The 22,919-nt window shown below is 32.0% G+C and overlaps 1 protein-coding gene and 1 non-coding gene across 2 annotated transcripts in view; one reads left to right on the top strand and one right to left on the bottom strand.

Annotated features, from left to right (window-relative positions):
- Positions 1–22,919, top strand: part of KIAA2026 (KIAA2026 ortholog) — a 103,298-nt gene that overhangs the window by 59,053 nt on the left and 21,326 nt on the right. Inside the window, exons 4-5 of the mRNA XM_036331098.1 lie at positions 3,781–3,860; positions 11,696–11,785. Of these exons, the coding sequence (XP_036186991.1) occupies positions 3,781–3,860; positions 11,696–11,785 (170 nt within the window). The remainder of the gene's footprint in view (positions 1–3,780; positions 3,861–11,695; positions 11,786–22,919) is intronic.
- LOC118667859 lies at positions 2,950–3,051 on the bottom strand. Its single transcript, XR_004971435.1, has one exon. It is a non-coding gene; the product is annotated as a U6 spliceosomal RNA (small nuclear RNA).

The following is a 22,919-nucleotide window of genomic DNA, read 5'->3' as shown; positions in this document are numbered from 1 at the left end:
AAAAGGAAAGAGCACAGCTTTGATGTGAGACAAGTCTAATACAGATACATGCTCCAGTTCACGTTAGCTATAAGTCCTCCATCCATTTATTTGCCTGTTTATAGCTAGTTTGTTTATGTTTTAAAAAATGAGGTAATACCTACCTTGCTGTAGCATTACACAGATTAATTTGAATAGCAAAGCACAGTACCTAACATGGTGCTTGGCAGATTGTAAGAATCAATAAATGGTAACTATGATTTTTGAGAGGTTAGCATTGCATAATGGACCTTGGACTTAGGCGGTAGAATCCCTAGCTGCGGTGCTTACTTACAGTGTAACACTTGAGTAAGTAATCTTTTTTTCTCTTCAGTTAGCTCACATTAAAATGAGGAATTGCCTACCTTGGAGGGTTTTTTTGTGTGTGTTTGTGTTTTTGTTTTTGTTAAGAATTAACGAGATAATTTATATAAATCATCATGTTTGCTTATTACCACTCCTAGGTCACGCTGTGAAGCTCTATGGTAAATTGCGTTATTTATTTAAAGTCATTGTCAATGTTTTCCTCAGCCAATATCATATTCAATGGTGAAAAACTGAAAGCTTTTTCTCTAAAGTCAGGAACAAGAAAAGGATGTCCATTCTCACCACTATTATTCAGCATAATTCTAGAAGTCCTAGCCAGAGCAGTCAGGCAAGTGAAATAAATAGAAGTAGATGCAGATGACATGATTCTGTATATAGAAGACCCTAAAGACCACCAAAAATATTTGAAACAATAAACAAGTATAGTAAAGTTGCAGGATACAAAATCAATGTACAAAAATCCACTGTTTTACTATATACTAGCAATGAAACTTCAGAAAAATAAATGGGGGGAAAAATACCAATTCATTTGCAATTGCAACCAAAAGAATAAAATACCTAGGAATAAACTTAAAGGATGTGAAGGACCTATATACCAAAAACTAAAAAACTATTAAAGATTAAAAAAGGCACAATGAAATGAAAAGATATTCTGTGTTCATGGATTGGAAAAATCAACGTAGTTTAAATGGCTGTATTACCCAAAGATTTAATGCAATTCCCCATCAAAATCCCAATGCCATTAAAAAAAAAAAAGAACAAAAAAAATCATCAGATTTGTACGGAACCAAAAAGACCCTAAATAGCCAAAGCAATCCTGAGAAAAAAGAACGAAGCCAGAAATATCACACTACCTGACTTGCAAATTATACTATAGAGCTATGATAATCATAACACCATGGTATTGGCAGAAAAACAGACACATAGAAGAATGGAATAGGATTGAGAGCCCAGAAATAAAACCACATGTATATGGCAAATAATTTTTGATAACCCAAACATACACAATGGAGAAGAGAAAGCCTTTTAAAAAATGGCACTAGGAAAATTGGAAAGCCACATGCAAAAGAATGAAACCAGAAGCAGTTTGTCCCCATGTACAAAAAGTAATTCAAAATGGATCAAAGGCCTAAATATAAGATCTGGAACAATAAATTACATAGAAGAAAACATAGGTACTAAACTTACGGACCTTGGTCTTAGAGAAGATTTTATGAATTTGACCCCAAAGGCAAGGGGAGTAAAGGCAAAAATAAATGAGTGGGACTATATCAAACTAAAAAGCTTCTGCACAGCAAAGGAAACCAGTAAAACAAAAAGGCAATCAACTGAATGGGAGATGATATGTACAAACAACAGCTCAGACAAGGATTTTTAATATCCAAAATATATATAAAGAACTCATACAACTCAACACCAGACAAACAATTCAATTGAAAAATGGGCAGAGAACCTGAACAGCCACCTCTTCCAAGAAGACATACAAATGGCCATCAGATATGAAAAAATGTTCAACTTCACTAGCTATTGGGGAAATGAAAATCAAAACCACAATGAGATACCACCTCACACCTGTTAGAATGGTTCTTATCAACAAGACAGGTAATAAGAGTTGGAAAGGTTGTGGAGAAAAAGGAACCCTATTCATTGCTGGTTGGAATATAAACTGGTACAGCCACTATGGAAAACAGTATGGTGGTTCCTCAAAAAATTAAGAATAGGGTTACTGTATGACCCAGCAATCTCTCCTCTGGGTATCTACTTGAAAAACTCAAACATTTCATTTGCAAAGATATATATACTCCTATGTTTATGGCAGCATTATTCATGGAGGCCAAGATATGGAGATAACCATAGTGTCCTTTGATAGAGGATTGGATAAAGAAGATGTACATATATACTATGGAATACTGTTCATTTGCAACAACATGGATGGACCTTGAGAATATTATGCTAAGTGAAGTGAATCAGTCAGAAAAAGCTAAGAACCATATGATTTCACTCCCATGTGGGATATAAAACTGAAACTCATAGGCACAGACAACATTGTGGTTGTTACCAGTGTTAAGAGGGGATGGGGGCAGGTAGTAAAGGGGGCTAAATATATGATGATGGAAGATGATTTGACTTTGGTTGATGGGCACACAATGCAATATACAGGTCATGTATTGTAAAAATGTACACTTGAAATCTATATGATCCTATTAATGTCACCCCTATAAATTTATTTTTTTAAATTGTTTTCATGCAAGATCTTACCTGCATAGGATAATGTTTAAAAAGAAGCAATAGGGTGTATGTAGAGCAAAGTTACTTTATTTACTTAAACTCATTTTTCCTTTTGAAAAAAACAGTAACTTTTAATTTTCCCCTACAAATGATTGAGAATTAAATTAACTTTTAAGTATTTACAATTAATTTTTATCCCATTACATAGATTGTAAGCTCCTGAAGGACAGTTTCCATTTTATAATTCTTTGTTATTCCCATAAATTGTATAGTGCCCTATATCTCTTGTTGGATAATTAACAATCAACTTATTATTAGTTGATTTTGTTAATTACAAGTGGGGAGAAAACATATTTACTTTTTTCTTCTTTTTTAAAAAATATGGAACGCTTCATGAATTTGCATGTCATCCTTGTGCAAGGGCCACGCTAATCTCTATCATTCCAATGTTAGTATATGTGCTGCTGAAGTGAGCACAAAACATACTTACTTTTAACATGATCTGAACTATGTCTCTTGTCAGGTTAGATACACAGATATACTTCAATCTATGCTATGAATTTTATTTAGGAATATAAATTTATATTTCCCGGTGATTTTTGATTACACAAATGATTAGGTAGGTGCACTTTAAAGAGAGATGTTTACTTTGCTTTACAACTGGTCATTGAATACTGCCAAAGTCAGCATTTGAGGAAAGATTAGATGAGTGAAGAGCTAAAGGGATAGAAAAACTTTGTTTTCTGAGCTATTGAGAGGATTTTTACATTGGGTTGGCTAAATAGACCATAGTCTTCAGAGTATAATTCTATGCAGGTTCCTGACTATGTAAGTTATTGTTAAAGGTAAGATTTTTTTTTCCTTATGTGACCTCATTTTAAGTTGTGAATTAAATTTTAACTGAGTTGTAGTAATGTGACTCTTTTGATAAATCTTATTACAGTAAATTCTGATACTGTGCAGCACATTGGAGATTGAAATAATTTGGTTCTTATATAAAGAATTATGGCATTTGTTTATGTGTCTATTATAGGTAGTTATAGTTGAATGTTTGCTGTTACTAGGACTTGTTTTGATTCATCATTTTTATTTGACTCACTGGAATCCATCTGTTATAGTTTAACGTTCAAGGTTCTATGTAATATTTTTGTTAATGAAGGGTAATATTAACAGCATTATGAAGTTTTTCTCTTTTAATCTTGAAAGGAAAAAAATCCATATCTAAAAAAGCAATCACAAAGAAGAGGAAAACTGTCACAAAGTTACCTACTGTACCAGAATTTCAGGTAAGTGTTTTAGTTTTCTCTCAACATTTTTTTTTAAAGTTTTGTTTCAGTGTTTGTATTGTTTGTAAAGAAATTAGCTAAATTCCACGTAGCACACACATACTTTCAAAGAAATGTTTCCAACTGTGACTTTTTTCCCTACAAGTACAGACATAGCTGGTACTTATGAGTTAATCTGCTAGTATTTCAAACAAATTTTTATCTTACTTTTTTCTGATAGAAATTTCTTTTTTATATACTATACTGTTTTGTAGAAGTAGTTTAATAGAACTATATATAAAAGTAAACGTGTAAATGAAAGTATTCCAAGAACAAGCCATATATGTGCATGGAAATATTGCCAAGGTAATCCATTTTTATTTATTTTGGCACTGTAGAAATGGTTGAATTGTTAATATGAAAAACAAATCTTTTAACTCTTAGTTATTTATAAACTTTAGAAAGAATATTAAGTAAAGGTTAATTCAGTTGTCTTTAAACATTTCTGCAAGAAGAAAAATAATTATATGACTACCATGTGACTATATGAAGAGTTTTTTTGTTTGAAGCTGATACTAGAATAAGCAGAATCTCACCCTAATTAAATATTTTTATTTTCTGTTTTATAAAAGATGTTTTCTTCAACAAATGATTCTTTCTTTAAAAATTTCTTTGTATTGGTGTGTCCAGTTCATTTCCAAAAGTTCTATAACCTAATACTTCATTGCCACAAATAAAAATGATGTTAAAATGAGTTTCTATGAGTCAATTTAAGTAAAGAAAAAAATAAAGGTGTAATTTTGAAAATATTGATAGTATGTAAAGTGAGTTTAACAGTTACATATATCCAAAAATGTATACATCTACTTTTCAGTAAAAGTTCTGTTTTGGGGAGTATTTCTTTGGAAGTTATTATTTGCTAAAGTTACTAATTGTTCTTGGGAGACTTTCATTTATACATTTACTTTTATATATAGTTCCATTAAATTAATATTTTTAAATGAACAAAGAAAGAAACATGTTTTTCTCTTGGTATTTTAAAATAGAGTCTTAAAATGTTTTTTTAAAACATAAAGTAACTTGGTTCTAGCCTATTCAGTAAAATGTGTATTTACTTTTTATTTAGAGGCCTTTCTGTCATTGTTTGTACATGTTTTTAAATGCTATAATAGTATATTATCATTTTTCCATTGTTGTCATACTAGCCTTTGCTATTTCTGTTACTCATTTTTCCCTTAATCCTTCAAAGTATTCTGGCCCAATGTTGGTATTTGTCTCCATTCCTATCTTAGTGGATGGACTTTTATATGTAATGACTGACATAGACCGAGTTTTAAAATAAGCAGGTGGTATTCATTAGGAAACCATGAAACCAGTGGATTGCATGACCAGCATTTCTTTTATAAGCTAACAAAGTTAAAATAGAAAGAAATTAGAAGAGTGTGTTCAATATAATAAGGGTAATATGGTTTCATGAAACTTTGATTTTAATCGTGTGTGTGTGTGTGTGTGTGTGTGTGACACTGACATGCAATGTATTTTTTACCATGGGTTGTAAGCAAAAGAGTTTTAAAAACACTGTCTTAAGTTAGGCTTTTAGTCAGTTACTAACTATGTACTTACCACTCTCAGAAAGTTAAGGTCAAAAGTACATGTTTTGCTAGATTGTGCTATTTTAAATAAATGAGTGAAGGAAGAAAGGGAGGGAGAGGAGAGAGAAAGGGGAAGGGGGGGGGCTAAAGATGGGAAATAGACTATGACAATAGTGGTTCTTATGCCTAGTTTACATTTGAATACCATGGTATTTATTATTCATAAAGGAAATTGACACCTGTCTCCCAGGAAATAGGTCATTTGCTTCAAATAAGCAAAGAATAGTAGATAGTATTAGTCAGTAGTAAACTTCGTTAGAGTTTTGCCTCAAAATAATTTTATGTAAAGTTTGTTTTTTTAATTATTTGGAAGTTCCCCACATGTAAGAAGACTGATCATTATTTACTAAAGAAGTGAATTTATTTCCTTCACAGAAGTTCTAGCATTGTGACACTTAACACCTCAGATTCTGCAAATTATTTTATCCAAGTTGTTTGAAGTATCACATTTCTAATATTAAACATAAAAATACTATATAGAAATGGTTAGCTGGAAGATTTGCTTCATGGTATTTATTCTAAAATGCCTTCTTATAAGTCCTAATGAATTAAAGTGAATCCTATTTTGGCGTCAACTAAACTAGAAATCAAACTTGTCTGCCTATTTGTGTCCAGAAGAATCCAGGTTTATTTATATACCTACTTAATATCTATATCTCAGTTTAAGAAAATAATTATCCCATCCCTGTTTAAAGTTTACACTGTAGATATTCAAATGGTGGATTGGATTTATTCTTTTGTGTGTACTGTAAAAGGACTAACCATATCTATGCCACTTTTTCCTAAGTGATGTCAGTGGTTCTCAAACTTTAGATAGTATAAAAATAATCTGATGCCTTTATTAAAAATGAAAGTTCCTGGTTTCATCCTTGATTCAGTGAGTTTACCAGTAATCTGCATAGTGGTTAATTATGTGGATTCTGGAACCAGGCTGTTTGGGTTTGAATGCCAACTTTACCATTAACTCTGAAACTTAGGTAAGTTACTGAACCTCTTTGTAATTTCAATTCCTCATCTGTACAATGGATAATAATAGTACCTACCTCAAAGGGTTGTTGTGAGGATTAAATGATAGAGCTTACTATTTTCTCTCTTGGTATTATTTTTTTTTTTTTCAAATAAACATGCCATATGCTTTAGATAAAAAAAAATACTGTGTTATGAGTAGGAAAATCAATTAGGAATTGGCTCAAGAGCATGTATTAATTATTAGACCTTTACCACTTTCTCCAGCTGCTTAAGTTCTTGAAAGAAATCTTAGATTTGGTCATGTTTCATAAGTCATGAAATCTCATGATTAAGCTTATAAGAATTTGAAAAGTGAAAAGAACCAAGTAATATTATTTGCATCATTATATTTAACCAGAAGAAAAAACTTATGTTTAGCCCTACTCTAGTGTTGAGTTATACATTTGGCATATAGGGGAACTTGTCAAATTTTTTTTAGTCAAATGGTTGCAAAAAATTAGGAAATACCTTTATTTTAATAAAATTTTTACCAAAAGCCTTTTACTTTAATTTGTTTAATTGAGAAAGAAATCTTATATATGAATTCTCATTTTGTACATAATTATAACAAAGTCATAGAAAGTATTTTATTTTTTAGAAAGTATTTTAAAACCTTAGTGTGTCAAGCCAAAATAAGTTTAAACTTATTTTAAAACAAGTTTTTAAAATAGCTTAAAAGCCTTAGTTACCATGACTCCGCTTTTTATTGGTAATCAAAATCTTTCATATAATGCACACTTGCTCCTGTTCTGTATGTCATTTATCCTAAAGGCTGCTTTGCAGAGGAAATTCAAAATCCAGCTAAGACTTTAAGTAAAAGTATTGTTTTAAAATGTAAGCATAAACTCACTGAACCTTAATACCTCTAAAAAAACAACAACTATGTTTCTCCATTTAACCAATGAAGAAACTAAAGAATATGAAATAAAGTACTGCCCTAATGTAACAAATTGGGACCAAAATTAAAATTAGAGTTTTAAGTGCTTCACTATGTTAAGGATCTTTTGATTACATTATTATTTTGAATTGCTACCTCTTAAGATAAGTATTTCTAACTTCAGCTTTTTGTTTCACTTTTAACAGCATGGGTTTTTACTTATACCTTAAAATTCTTTTAATTTTTAAATATATATAGTACATTGAGAGAAACATCTGTTTTTAATCATATAGTAGTAAAAAATATTTTAACTTGTTAATCAGATTTATTTTTTACGTCACACAAGATATTCTTATTTGCAAGTTTTAAAGAACTCATTATTGCTGGTATGGTGATCATAAGAAGTGAGAAGGAATTTTCCTGTCAGTTTTAACAGATATTAATATAATTTTAGCTTAAGTACAGTATAAATTTTAATTTACACCATGCATGTAGTGTTTTGCTCACAATTTTCATAAGTTATATAAGAATATTTTATTAGAATGGTAGTGAACATGATCCATTTCATTTGGACCTGTTCATTTTGACTTTTCTGCCTTGTATCCCTTTGTTTTTTAATATAATTTACTATATTCTTTTATTTTTGTATGCTACCTTACTCCTTTTGGATATATAAAATACATATCTCTCAAACCTACTGAGTTTATAACCCAAAGGGCAAAATTTCTAACTTGAAGTAGTAATAAAGTAAGGAATGAATTATTTTGTAATTTTTCTGAGATGGAGTAATGGGGTTCTTTTGATCTCTACGGGACTTCTCCTCTACTACGCACACACATTTCTGCTGCTTGAGTTGAAGAGCGGGCCTTTTAATATTTGCCATTTAATAGAAGTAAAAGGTTAGATATAGTAAATTAAATCCTAAAACTATAATACACTTCCAGTTGTTAGATTTTGTTTTGTTTTGTTTTGTTTTGTTCTGTTTAGAAAGACCCTTTAAAGAACATGGTATAATAGAAGAAGGATGAATCCCAGGTTCTGTGGTTTTCCCTACCAGTGTGTTATCTTAGGTTAGTAACTATTAGTTTTAACTAGCATGTATACACCTTTTTAGCCTAGGCCAAGGTTTGGACCAAATTACATATTTTTGGTCCGTTTAGCTTGTGGTTGTGTCATGGATTGCATCAAGTGAAAGGTTAACTTGAGGGGAGATTGGGACTGCCTTAAAGAGGTTCTTCCTGGGGGATAAAACTCTTCTTGTAACCCCTGCAGTGTGACTGAAAACTGTCATGAATCTTGGCAATGCAGTCCAACTGTATATCTGAGCTGCTGTGGAGCTTTTCCCCAGCCCCTCCGAGGCCCTGAGCCTCAGATATGTTTTTTAAATTCAAGGTAATGAGAAAGAGGTTTTAATAAGGTGTTTTGCTTCATTCAAGAAATGCATCTGTTTTCCTCATTAAGGCGAACTTTAGTTATTGGATTGGTTGTATTTTTAAAAGCATCATTTGAAGTTGAGTTGAGTTTAAAGGCTACACATATGCCTTACTTTATAAATCAGAAGAACTATAACAGTTGCATAAATCAGATTTTTTTTTCAATATTAGTAACAATTAGAATTATATTCCTATACAAGAATTTGTAATAGTTTAATTTTACCCTATTTTTGGTATGTTACGTATGTAATACAAATTTATGTAGAGAGAGGTATGTATTAATATACTAGAGGCCCGGTGCACGCCGCAGCAACCACCTCTTCCTCGGCCCCCGCTGCCATGGTGGCTACCTCTGCCTCTGCCCCCTGCCACTGCGGCTTCATCCAGAAGGTCATCCAGAAGGACGTCCACTCTAGTGAGCATATTACGCTTTTATTATTATAGATAAAGGGTATAAATTGTTATGGAGATATTAAGTCATTTTAAGATAATATAAAAGTAAATATTACTAAAACTTTTGACTCTCAAATTCAACAAAATTTATGTTTAAAAGTCATGTCAGTTATTTTAAGAAACAGTTGTCTTCTCATTGTGCATGTAATTCAGTATTCCATCCCCTGTTTGGAAATTTATCTTTATGAATGTCCATAGTCATTAGCTCCTTAGTACCATAGGTTTCAGTGGCTATGCAGTTTTGTAATTCATAATCATTAAATATCTTCCTGCTCAAAAGTGTGATCTGAAGACCATACCTGGGAACTTGTTAGAAATGCAGAATCCTAGGTCCCACCTCAGACCTCATCAAAAACCACATTTTAGTAAGATTCCCGGGTGATTCTTATGCACATTAAAGTTTGAGGAGCACTGATTTAGTACAACGAAATAACTGGGTAAGCCACTTGAAAGTGTTATTTTATATAGCTCGTAGACTGTGAAAATCATTCATGGTTTGACTTCAGAACTGTTATTTATTCCTTTAAATTGAATATAAATATTTGTTGACCTCATGGCTAATTGTTAATTAAAAGATCTTTACTTTTTTTAGGGAATGTTTAGTTGTAGGAATATATGTTTTCATTGTAATTATAAGTTTCTAAAAACTATATGCAAAATATGCTATTATTTTTTTTTTGTAAAATAAGACAGCTAAGATGCAAGTGAAAATTCTTCTGAGCTTTGCTATCTGTGCAAATTAGGAATCTTTGCTATGATATGAACTAGTATACCAAGTTCAGTGAAAAGGGGTGTAACCAACCATCTGTAAGCTGTGGGCCAAATTTTACATGAGAGTCATAATAGCAGATTATATAGTGGGAAGTTTAGTTTCCACTGAATTCTCACTAAAAATCTGGTGTAGGGCCAACATTGTTCTTAGGCTTTAATAGAAATTGAAGACAATTTTGTTCTTGAGGCACTTACATGGTTAACCACTCCATTGCTTGACTATCAACATTTCTTCCATAACTCTAGACTGGCAAATGGGAATGTGTAGTTTGTAATAAATATTAGTTGTACTGTTTTGCTAATATATTATGTACTGTTTTCTACTCTGGAATTGTTTTGAGTTACTTAATTGTATAATCTTACCTGCTTTGTCAGTTCTGTGAGTTTGAAATTATATAGCTATTTCTAATAATGGTATTTTAATACTAATTATAATTTATATCTGTGATAAATTTTCCTTAGTCTATTAGGTTGAGCCATATTGCCATTTTTGTAGATCAAAGGCATTTCAGCAATTTCATATAATTCAGCCTAATAATAAAAGAAGTTTAAGGGGCTCCTAGTCTCCCATTTTAGTTATTCATTAGTCACTAGGAATAATCTTATTGTAACACTGTTTCCTTTTGTCATTTTTGTTTATTTGTTTCTTTTAAAAGAAAGTATGCCTTTTAGGAAAACAATATTCTTACACATAAATTAATGAATAAACAAGGGCTGAAAAATCAGTGAATTAATAGCTTTATAAGTATAGTATATTTTTAAAATTATCACACGTTATAAACATTACAGCGAGACTTTCATTAATCTAAAACTTTTCCTCTGTAGGTGGTTGTAGTTTTGTTTTAAAATATGAGCTTAAATTATTTTAGGAAAAATGTTAAGTATATTAAACGAATTGGAAAAACTCAGTATAATTTTACAAGAACTAAAATGTAGTTACTAATATTTTGTTGCTGACACTTTACAGTTTAAAACTTTAGTAATTAAGTCAAACTAGTTTGATTATTAATAATTAAAAACCAATTATTTTCGCCATTTTTTAATATTACCAAGTGAAATAAAATGAGCCACACAATTATGAAAGGAAATGTGTGGAGATGGTCTTACTAAAGGACTACTAAGATCATATTAAGAATGTGTACTTAATTTCATTTTTATCTTTGAATATATCACATGTAGTTGAAGTCCTTTATTAGCAATCCCAACACCAATAATACCGCTTGTTTAATTGTGTAGTTAGCAAACCAAAGCAAAGGTATGACAGTTCTCCAGGGGTGCATTTATTCACCTACTAGGAGACTGCCTGGTGAAGTATTTCTTAAAAGGTGATTCAGTAACCCGTGAAATCTAGGGTGAGTTTCCAGATCTTTGTCATTCTGGGCTGAAAGTTAAGAATGTTAAAGTTACCTGTATTTTAAAGCAAACTGAGGGATAGGGAAGAGGGGTGAAACCACTGATGTTGAAATTTCAGCTATTTTTATACTAAGCCTGAAGTTCATACATCATAAAAATATATTTTAAAGTATAAACTGCAGAGCTTTCTTTGGTTTTAGCTATTACAAATAATTGTGAATTCAGTGTGTGTTGAAACAACTTCTGTTACCACATTTTGGGTGTTTTATATTATGTGTTATCAAGCTGTGTTTTTGTTTTTTATTTTAGCTTATTTGCACTAATCTTGATGAACTCAGGGACTTAATCACAAAAATCGAGAATGAACTCAAAGATCTGGAAAACAGTAGAAAAAAATCGGTAGGTGTTGATCCAAAAGTTCTATCTATTATTGTCAGCATAAAAATTTATTCCTTTTTTCTAAAGCCTTTTTTATCTTGTTCTCCTGGATGACATAAAAATTTGCAATGAACAATAGAAACATTGTTTCTTTTATTTCTCCTGTGTGGTCTGCCTTTTATTTTTAATAGATAAAAATTGTGCCGGAGCAAGTAAATTAATTTTGTTTGCCTGGTTTATATCAGGTATAATTTTAGATATTTCCCAATATACTGGTTGGTCGTTGTCTGACTGGTTGTTTTTTGGGTAATGCTTACCTTGGAAATATTCTTAATAATTATGTGCTTTCTATGGAAGTTTATTGCTTAGTAACATAAAATTTTAATTAGCTGTGGCATAAATAACAGATGTAAATTGTTTAATCTTGCCCCAGATGTTTTTGATACATGCCTAAAAATGTCTTAAGAATCTTTGCCAGCTAAAGGTCTTCTTTTAACTTTCACTATATATTCTAAATTCTAAATTAATCCTTATTTCGTATTGTTCTTGAGAATAGAGTATAGGGGCATTATATTTATTCACTCAATACTTGGTAAAACACTCATTTGTTTAATCAGTACTACCTATTTAACTGGCATTCATAGTTCGGTAATTTCACAAATTTAAAAATCAGTCATCATTTTTAAAAATCGCTTTGTTTTATCCCTTAGGAATGTCATGAAGCCCTTTTTAGGTCTTTGCTCAGAACCTGTTAATCTAGAATTATGTATAAAATAAAGTTAGTGATATAGCAAGCTTTATATCAACAGATTTATAGTAGTCATTTTACATGCTGTTTAGAAAAGACATATTGGTAGCATTCTGAAGGGAGGAGACTGAAGTATCATAAAATTACAACCTTCCAAGATTATTTTAATACAGAAGTGAAACAGCTTTAAGCATATCCGAAGTCCCTCATGTGATACCCCTGAGAATATCGCTATCATCTAACAGAATAATGTTCATAATGATAGTCATCAATTAACAAGAAAATATTATGTTCAATGTATAATCTGAGAATGCAAAAAATATATATTATAAAAGTATTTCATTAAAAATTATTTATACCCTTATTAGAATCTTTTATTTTCATATATACACACATACACTTTTGGTATATGGACATTCTCTTGATTTGGAACACCAAATGTTGCTTTAAAATTTACTTCTGTGATATATTTCACAAACAACATTTATATTAGACTATTTTCTCCTCAGCCAAAGTTTTCAAAAATATATTTGATGTTATATGCTCATAAAGGACTGATGTTCTATAATAAGAAGAAATAATATTTTAATCAGGGTGTTACAGTTTTTTTGCAGAAGCTGTTTATTTTAGTGTTTATTATTTTCTATACTTTATGACTCCAAACAGAATTTTGTTAAGTTAATTTGCTAATTGGTTTTTATGCTTTAGTAAAACATAATATATCTTAATTTGTTCCCATATTATAAATTAGGGTTTTGTTTTTAAGCGTAATTGATTTATGTACTTATTTATATCATGTATTGTAAGAGAAAAAGACTTCTGCACACATCCTAGAGTTTTTCTATGAAGCCATCTACCTCACTTCCATGTGGTATTATGAGGTATAAGCATATTGCCTACCTTCACAGGAACAAGTAGAAGAGTGAAAAAAAACTATAAATTACAAATACTTAGCACTCTAGTCCTTGGGGACATGTAGGTTTTAATTGATTAGATTTCATGTCTCTAAATTTTTAGCTTGTCCATGACTCCTGGTATTTGCATATCAGTTTTAAAATATGATTTCTGTTCTTCAAGAAATAGAAGTTCTTGGAATTGTACTTAGTAGGGATAATCTTATTGAGATTACCAACGTATAGGCTGCCTAAAAGGTTTTCATGAACAGCTTATCCCAACCACTTAAATGGCCACATAGCGTTCTAAAGGAAATATACAGTTAAAAGTTGGCATCTCAGTATCATTTCTTTTTCTTTTCTTTTTTTTTTTTTTTTGGAAAAGCTAATACTGAGTGTGATAAATATTAGTTGCAGGAATTAACTTTATTGAATGTTTATGTTAATATTGAATACCAGTTTATTTGTCTGGTATCATTTGGAATACAGTATTCCACATAACTGAATTTTCTACATAACTGAAATTCATCATTCAATGGAAAATTTCCTACCTCCTTGTACTGTGTTGAACACAATTTAACCCTTTCTTGATTATTCAAGTATCATTATGAATACCCATAGTTGTACTAATACCCTAAAAATCTGTTAATATCAATAACTAAACATATACCAAAAGGCCTTAATGCTATGTATTATGAAGGTTTTTGTTTGTTTGTATTTTTGCTTTTGTTCTGTCTCTTCATTGTCAGTCTGTCATTTCTTGTGTGTGTCCATGTACTTGCCCTGCCTGATATATACTGTGGATTACAAAGCAAGTAACCACATTTATTGGAAGTGGGTTCATGGTAAGGACCTGAGGGACTTTCTTAATAATGAAATGCCTGAACTTGGTGATGGTAATAACCATTTTGACTGATTCTTTGCCTCGAGAGCTTCCTTCACTATTGGCAGATGAATAAAGTATTAATATTGGTCTTCATAAGAGGATATCACTGCCAAAACTAAAATAATATTTAGAGTCAAAACAGCTTATTATCATAAACTTTCCTATTTACAATAATGGCTCCAATAACAAAGAGGGTATATTCTTTTTTTTTTTTTTTTAATATATTTTATTGATTTTTTACAGAGAGGAAGGGAGAGAGATAGAGAGTTAGAAACATCAATGAGAGAGAAACATCGATCAGCCACCTCCTGCACATCTCCTACTGGGGATGTGCCCGCAACCTAGGTACATGCCCTTGACCGGAATCGAACCTGGGACCTTTCAGTCCGCAGGCCGACACTCTATCCACTGAGCCAAACCGGTTTTGGCACAAAGAGGGTATATTCTATATAAACATTCAGTTGTCATAAATGCCATTACTAAAGGTAGAAATTATATATGTGAGAGAGGATTTAAAATGGATTCATAAAAACACTTGGCTTCTTTAGGGAGCTTCTCTGCAGGGCCTTTCTAGACACTTTTTTTACCAAAGCAATAAGGAAGAATTATCCCATTTCCTCGCCCTAGCTCAACATTCCATTAAAAAAAACTTTTTTCCTTGGCTGCGTAGCAGTTGATTAGAGCATCATCCCAATATCCAAGGTTGTGGGTTTCATCCTGGACAGGGCTCATAAAACAATCAAACAATGAATGCATAAATAAGTGCAACAACAAATGGATATTTCTCTCTCTCTTTCCCCTCCCCCTTCTAAAATTATTTTAAAAATAATTTTTAAAAATCCTCACCCAAGGGTTTTGAGAGAGAGAGAGGATCATTGATGTGAGAGGGAAACATTGATCACTTGCATCCTGTATATAACCTGACCGAAGATCAAACCTGCAACCTTTTGGTGTGCGGGACAACACTCCAACCAACTGATCCACTTGGCCAGGGCAATGAAATTTATTTATATTTATATATATATATATATATATATATATTTATATATATATCTTAACCACTTAGAGGCTTTGCTATTTGCTATTGAGGTACTCCTCGTATTGGAAGATGTACAGTCTTTTAAAATCTAGATTGAGCTACTCGTTCTTGCAAGACAACTAGTTCTATTTATGGTTAATAATGTGAGGAGAGAAAAATGCTTTAAATTTCTTGAGTTTGCTCTAGTTCACTTGATCCCATACTTCATTTAGTAGCTTTTTCAAAAAAAGGCTTAACATCCTAGAGAGATGCTATACCTAATTACCAGAGATTCGTTTAAAGTCAAACAACTGGTTGAGGTAGAGGTATGTAGTCAAAGTCCTCTAATTTTTTCTTTCTCATTATCTAGATCATAGGATTCTTTAGTGAGCTAAAGGAAAAATCATAACATTTTATTATTATTTTTATAGTTTTAGTTGAGATATAGTTTGCATTTTGCTTAATTATATGGAAAATACCATTTTTCTATCTAGGAAGTTTATTAGTTTTCCAGAAAGATAGAATAAAGGTATTAATGAATTTGTCTGATCCTATTGTATTTTAAATTTATTCAACATTATTGCTTTCTAAATCAAAATTAGGAAGATTTTGCCAGGCTTATACAGAAATGGTTATATTTCTGGGTGTTTCATGTGACCCTTTTTTTTCATATTGGCTTTATTTCCTTTTTTAGAAAAATATATTGATTTCAGAGAGGAAGGAAGAGGAAGAGAGAGAGAGAAACATCAGTAATGAGAGGGAATCATTGATTGGCTGCCTCCTGCACATTGGACCTAGCCGCAACCCAGACATGTGCCCTTGACCGGAATCAAACCCGGGATCCTTGGGTCTGCTCTATTCACTGAGCCAAACTGGCTAGGGCATTGGCTTTATTTCCTTATGTTTTATGTAATAATTTATATTTTTAAAGAGGTTTCCATCTTTTTTAATAAGCAAAGATCTGTGTAAAGATTGGGTATAAGCGGGTAGGGGAGGCCGGGGGAATGTCAAGAGGGAAAAAAAAAAGGAGACATATGTAATACTCTTTGTAATACTTGAAGCAATAAAACAGAATTTTTTAAAAAAGGATATATAAAAAAAAGATTGGGTATAAGGGAAAATTAACATTTGGCAAAAAAAGAAATCTTATAAGAAAAGAAACCTTGTCTGGATTATATTATGACAAATGATGGAATGCTAGTCTTATCAAATAGATAAACTAAAATTAAAATATAAGAGCACATCTTTTCTAATACACCTTTTAGCAATTAAGCACTTCTGCACTGAGCAGGATTTAATACTTCTAAATATCATAATCAGTATATAAAAAAGCTATAAAATTGTCTATGCTCTTCAATCCTATAGTCCTATTTGGGATTTAACATTTATACCCATTTCACCCTTACCCACCCCCCAAAAAAGTAGTTTACACTATGGTGTGTTTCACAGACTACCTCTAATATTGGAAATTTGGAAAAAGCTCGTATGTCCAACAGTAGGGAGATGACTAACTGCCGGGGTCCAACCCCAGCAGGTCCAGGGGTCCCCAAAGGTGTGGATGGAGTCGGCGAAGAAGGAATGACACGGAGACGGAGTTCAGTTGATCAGCAGCCTAGCCAGGATCTCTAGCCAGGATCTCCAGCCAAGTTCTGGTCTGGATCTCCAGTGAAGTTCTGCTTAGGATCTCCTGCCAGGGTCTGTGTCCATGTTCTCTTGCTAGGTTCTCCAGGTTCTCCAGCCAGGCTCTGTAGCCATGTTCCCTCGCTAGGTTCTCCAGCCAGGTTCTGTCCAGGTTCTCCAGCCAGGTTCAGTCACCAGGTTCTAGTCAGGTTCTTTTGTCAATTTCTGTAGTCAGGTTCAGTCCAGGATCTTTTGCCATGTTCTCTCGCTAGGTTCTGTCTCTAGGTTCTGAGGCCAGTTTCTGTCCAGGATCTTTTGCCATGTTCTCTCCAGCGAAGTTCTTCTGTCTCTAGAGAACGTTCTGTGTAGGTTCTGTGCCTAGGTTCTGTCTCTCTTGGTTCTGTATTCTAAGTTCTGTGTCTTGCTGTCTTATTACATCTGTATTTATACCAGTTGATTCAATCCTATCAATCTCTATTACAAAGGTTAGGGCGTTTCTTATCTCCATTCCAGGGAGTAAAGATTATGTAGCTTAAGCATGATTGTTCATAGTTAAAGTGATTAATTACCCGCCTGGCACTTAGTTAAGAGGTTTTATTCCCTCCCTAACTTCAGGGGAAAATCCCTACCTGGGGAAACAACCTTTCTCAGAGAGGAGACCTTGGCTAAAACACACAGTGCCAAGAAGGTGAGCAAACATATCAAGAACAGTATGCCATATATGCCAGGTCCCTTGAAACAGCAAGGATGGACCGGCTCCCGGCAACTAACCAAACAGTAATACTAACACAATGGTATATCATAGCTAGTAAAATAAAATATCTGTAGATCATTGTTAGTACATAGAAGTATTTGTGAAATGTTAAATTTTTTAAAACATAAAAAATAATATGTGCGTAATGGTTACAATATATAAAAAGATATGTTAAAAGGAATTAGGAATTTCAAGTAATGAATGAAATTTTTATATGTTCTTACGATCATTTAAATTCATAATACAATAATACTTCTCCTGCCTAATCAAAGTCTATACTTTAGCTAGACAATGTTTTGGGGTCACAGAGTTCTTTATAAGCCAGTGGTTATCAAATCAGGGATAATTATGCACACCCAACCCCCGAGACTTTTTGGTTGTCATAGTTGAAGATGTGGTACTGGCACTTAATGGATAGAGGCCAGTGATACTGCTAAAAATATGCTACATTTTAATGATCCTATAATGCACAGGATAGCCCTCCCCCCATAACAAAGAATTATCTGGTCTCAAATGTTAGTTGTGTGGCCATTGCAAAACCCTGGCGGTAAACCCATATTTGTTAAGGGCTCTAACCTCTAATTTTGTCTGCTGCTGCCAATTTATTATGGTGATATTTTGAAAATTAGGTAAAAGTCAATAAAATCATATATCATATACCATAATTGAGAATATTTTATTGCATCATTTACTCCTAATTCAGGCCCGTATTTGATAGAACTTGTGACTATCAATGTTAACATTTACCCTTTATGATTCCATCAGATAATTTTAAAATATTCTTTTTTTCCACTTAAAAATGTTTTTATTAAGATATAATTGAAAAAATTAAAAAAAGATATAATTGACATTAAAACTAAATTTGAGGTGTGCAGTGTGTTGATTTGATACATTTATATATTGCTAAATGTTTAGCTTCAGATCCATCTCAGCTATCTTCATTATGATTTATGGCCTCCCTTAAGTTTGTTCACCATTTACCTTTTACCTTCCTTAGGAAATGAAGAAGTTACAGATAACATGCTTGTATATTTTCTTTATTCATTTTTAGAAATATGATGTAATATATTTTTAAAAGTGAAGATACAGTAAGGAATGAGAAGCACAGGTAAATGGAAAAATAAAGTCAAATTATGCATAAAATTTCACTTATATGAATTTATTTGGACCCAAAAAACATATGGGAAAAGTTTAATATAAGGCAAAGCAGTTATTATACATTCACCTTATTTTCTAAGACCTATAACAAATTTTACTCTATTATAATGAAAGGTTATGGGACTTTTTCCTCCTCCTTTCCATTTCATATCCCATTTGCTCCCAGTGAGGGAGGCATCAAATCAAAATTATCTTTATAGTTATATGTTTAGAGTACAAATCTATTTTATTAGAGTGTGTAATGAACTTTAGGTATATTCAGAGTTCTGAATATGCCCTAATTTTATTTAATGACTTTAGTTGTAGATATGGTTGCAGTAATCTCTAAATTGTCCTTAAGATTAGTATTAAGTTTTGACAATTGAGTCATTATCTGTATTGTTTTTTTATTCTAGATCTTCTGGTAAACTATTTAATGGTTAACAAAACTGAAAACTATCTCAACTGTTGGGGGATTACTTTATCTTTAAATAGTTATATTTAAAGCTTTTTAAAAAATTAAAGTGACCTTTTGAAAAACTTGGACAACAGATAAGTTCCTTTACTAATTTACAGATTCCAGTCTTATTAATTAATTAGGAAAATACTAGAGGCCCAGTGCACGGAATTCGTGCACGGGTAGGGTCCCTAGCATCTGCTGGCTGCTGGCTGCCGGCCAGGGCCTCCCTTCATTCCGTTCCGCCCCCTGGTGGTCAGCGCACATCCAACTCCCGGTTGGTCAAACTCCTGCCCTTGGGGACAATTTGCATATTAGCCTTTTATTATATAGGATTTTCTCAACATCTTTTGTGTCCTATGCATACTACCAGGAACTTGGTAGGGATCTAGAGATTGAAATTAAGTTCTTGTTCTCATGGAAATTACTTATAGAGCTTAAGATTCTATCCCCAAGCCCTGGGAATAAGTTATTAACTTTAATCAAGGGTTGGACTAGCTCCAGTATTTTTAAATAAAAGATTTAATCTTTTATTGTCAAGCTGTGTTTATTCAGAAGTCACCATGCACTTGGCTCACTTTCATTAATTGCATGTTTATATGTTATCTGACATGTTCAAAATAATAGTAAGAAAATAAAGCTAGATGACAGGAAATGTGAACCAGAACAATACATGACTGGTAAGACTATAGTCATTGAATTGTCTGAGAATGCATTTTCATTTATCTATGGTAAGTCTACTCTGCTCAACTAAGAAGGATTTGAACCCTTATTAAGAGTGTTCACTCTTTCTCCTTACTGCAATTTGGCGTAGTTTGAATCCCATCAGGGAAACTTTCATAAAAACAATATTGAAACCCTCTTTTCTTCCAAAGAAAGTTCTAATTACAAGGGGAAAGGGCTGTTTGGTATTTTTAAATTAGGCAAAGAATTAATGCTCTATATTTCCAGAATGGAGTGAGCTTAAAGCAAGGGTTAAACTGGGTAATATATCTTTCTATAGTTAGAGCTTCATAGTGTGGCTTGTATAATATGCCTTAACCTTTTGAATTACATATCTCACATGCTTATTCAAATATGAATAACATTTTAAATATCATATTTTTTCAAAGCCCCAAGTAAATTTATATTATCTTCTATTTAGTAGTGATTTTGCCACCTTTCTATGTCCAGAGTTCTGAACAATTGAATTTAAATCCTGGAGGTGCTTATAAATTAATTAACTTAAAATCAATCAATCAATCCTGGAGGTGCTTACGGCCAAAACTATGAGCTTCATCAATCTGGTAGTATTAGATTCCCTTTTCCAATAATAACTCTCTCACTAAGAATGTAATATGTCATCCAGTTTTTATTCTACAAATCCAAATGACACCAAAACTTGCAGTTTTATTGTTGATGTAGTTATCTTCCTGCTTTCTAGTTAAATGTTAATTTAGAAATGTAATGGAAATTGCGCATATGTTGTTCAATATGGGATTTCTTTAAAATAAAGTACAAATGTTTTCCTTCTCTATTAAATTAGTCATAGGTGAAAATGTGTAAGAGTACCTCAAGAGAAAATACTAGCATGTGATAGCTCATATTAGAACTTCTGGCAATGTTAAAGTACTTTTTAACTTTTTCCATATTATATGCAGACATTTCACTATACCGCCAAACTAGCACTGTTTCAGGGGTCTTTATCAAGATAAATGTGATGTTTTACCCCCAATACTGTGAATATGCAGGAATATTTGAATATGGTGGTATTTTCTTTAGGTAGGCAATATGAAAATAAGTAAACACTTACTACCTTTTCATGAAATATTACTTGGACTAGGAGAATACCAAGTGATTAGTTTATTAAAATACTTATAGATGATTTGATTTGTGCTGTTATTACACATCTGAATTTAAAATATTTGCAACCTTCCTTTGGATATTGCTAGTGATTTTAAATGAGACATCTTTGTGTATGAATCCATTTGCCTTTTCTGAAAGTTGTTTGCATTTTATTTGTAAAGTATGATATATTATTATTTAAACAAATTACTTTCACCTAAATTTAACATTCAAACCATCTAAATTTATTAAAATGTGCAAAATATGTCCGTAGTGGTGAGACAGTTGATAAATCTGGAATTTGTTTTCCTCTTTTTCTTCCTTTTAGGTGTCTAATGTCCCCAACATCAGTAGATTGCCAACTCCCTCTCTTTGCAACACCCCAGCCAGCATTATGCTGGTGCTGTCATGCCCATTTCAGATTATTGCAGCAGAATGGAGTTGTTCTTTAGTTGTAAGGTAAGTTTCCCTTCCCACTCATTTCACACACACAGACTCAGCTTTTCATTTTACAGTATTGTGCAGTTTTGTGAATTTTTTAAAGTTTCTTTTTCCATATGGTTCCTTAGGTTATTAATGTGTCACATTCAAAAACTTACAAAACTGCATAATATAATAAAGGACTTGCCTTGTGAGCATAGAACAACTCCTTTTTTATAGTAATTCCTATGAGGTTAGAAAACGTCCACTGTTTGACATTTGGGACATCTTATGGAAAGGGAGCTGGCAATCTGCAGCTGCTGTGGACATTGGATGAGAAAGTATTGAAAGGTAAACTTCAAATTTAATCCATATTGTATGCCTTTGGTTCCATGGTGTATGCTTGAAATTCATACTGTATTCTGTGTTAAACTTTATAATACATTCATTTAAAAATTACTTCCTCTTTTTTAAAGTGATTTTCAGTAAATGTTTGAATTATTAAATTCACAAACACATTGGGATTATCTTAGAAAATATTTTTTATCCCTGAAAATAGTGAGAATTCTAATTTTGAGAACAATTTATTTATCCTTATTTATATACCTGTTTATAAAGAAAAGTAAGGGCTAAATTTATATACATAAAGCTTATTAAATATATTTTATTAGAGAAACAGTTATAGCTCTGTTCCACAAATGATCTTTTATTAGTCCTTCTACCTACCATCTTTATCTTTGATTCTATATTGATCAGTGCTGACAAAGATTGTAAGAGCCTTCTAATTTTTATTACATCCATATTCTGTCTTACATGTTTGAAAATAGGGGAACTTGCTGTTTTCCTTATTTTTTAATTCACTTTTAAACTTTAGTTCACTATAATTTTAAGTACTGTTGTAATTAAACAATACATATGAGATTTTAATTTTGCATTACAGAGATACCTACCTGTATATACAGGTGCTTACAACAAGATAGTCTCTTTCTTCTTTAGGAATTGCCTTTGTATAGGCCAAGAAAAATAGCATAAGCATTTGTAAATCAAGTTGATCAGTCAGCAAAGCTATTGCCTATGTTTATTTAATGACCTGACTTAAAGTTCTGGCAATATTTGTTTGATTTTAATATTAGACCGAAGTTAAGGTAAATTGTTACCATCTCTGACTAACTTTTAAAATTTTGTAACTTTTCTTCTCCTTACATTAGTCCCATTGTATACTGTGACACTCTGAGATCATCTCTTATTAGAAAGGGACATATTATTTTAATTCCATTTGGTTTTATTGACCAAAGATGATAAATGAAACAAGCAGTGTGAGTTTCTCTTTTACTACCAAGTAGTTAAAATACCTTGCCTCAAATACCAATCCCAGAGCAGTGATTCTGAACTTGTTAA

This window comes from Myotis myotis, unplaced genomic scaffold (genome assembly GCF_014108235.1).
Source record: "Myotis myotis isolate mMyoMyo1 unplaced genomic scaffold, mMyoMyo1.p scaffold_m19_p_12, whole genome shotgun sequence".
Taxonomy (NCBI): Eukaryota; Metazoa; Chordata; class Mammalia; order Chiroptera; family Vespertilionidae; genus Myotis; species Myotis myotis.
The sequence above is the reverse complement of the archived record's forward strand: the minus strand, read 5'-3'. Positions and strand labels throughout refer to the sequence as shown.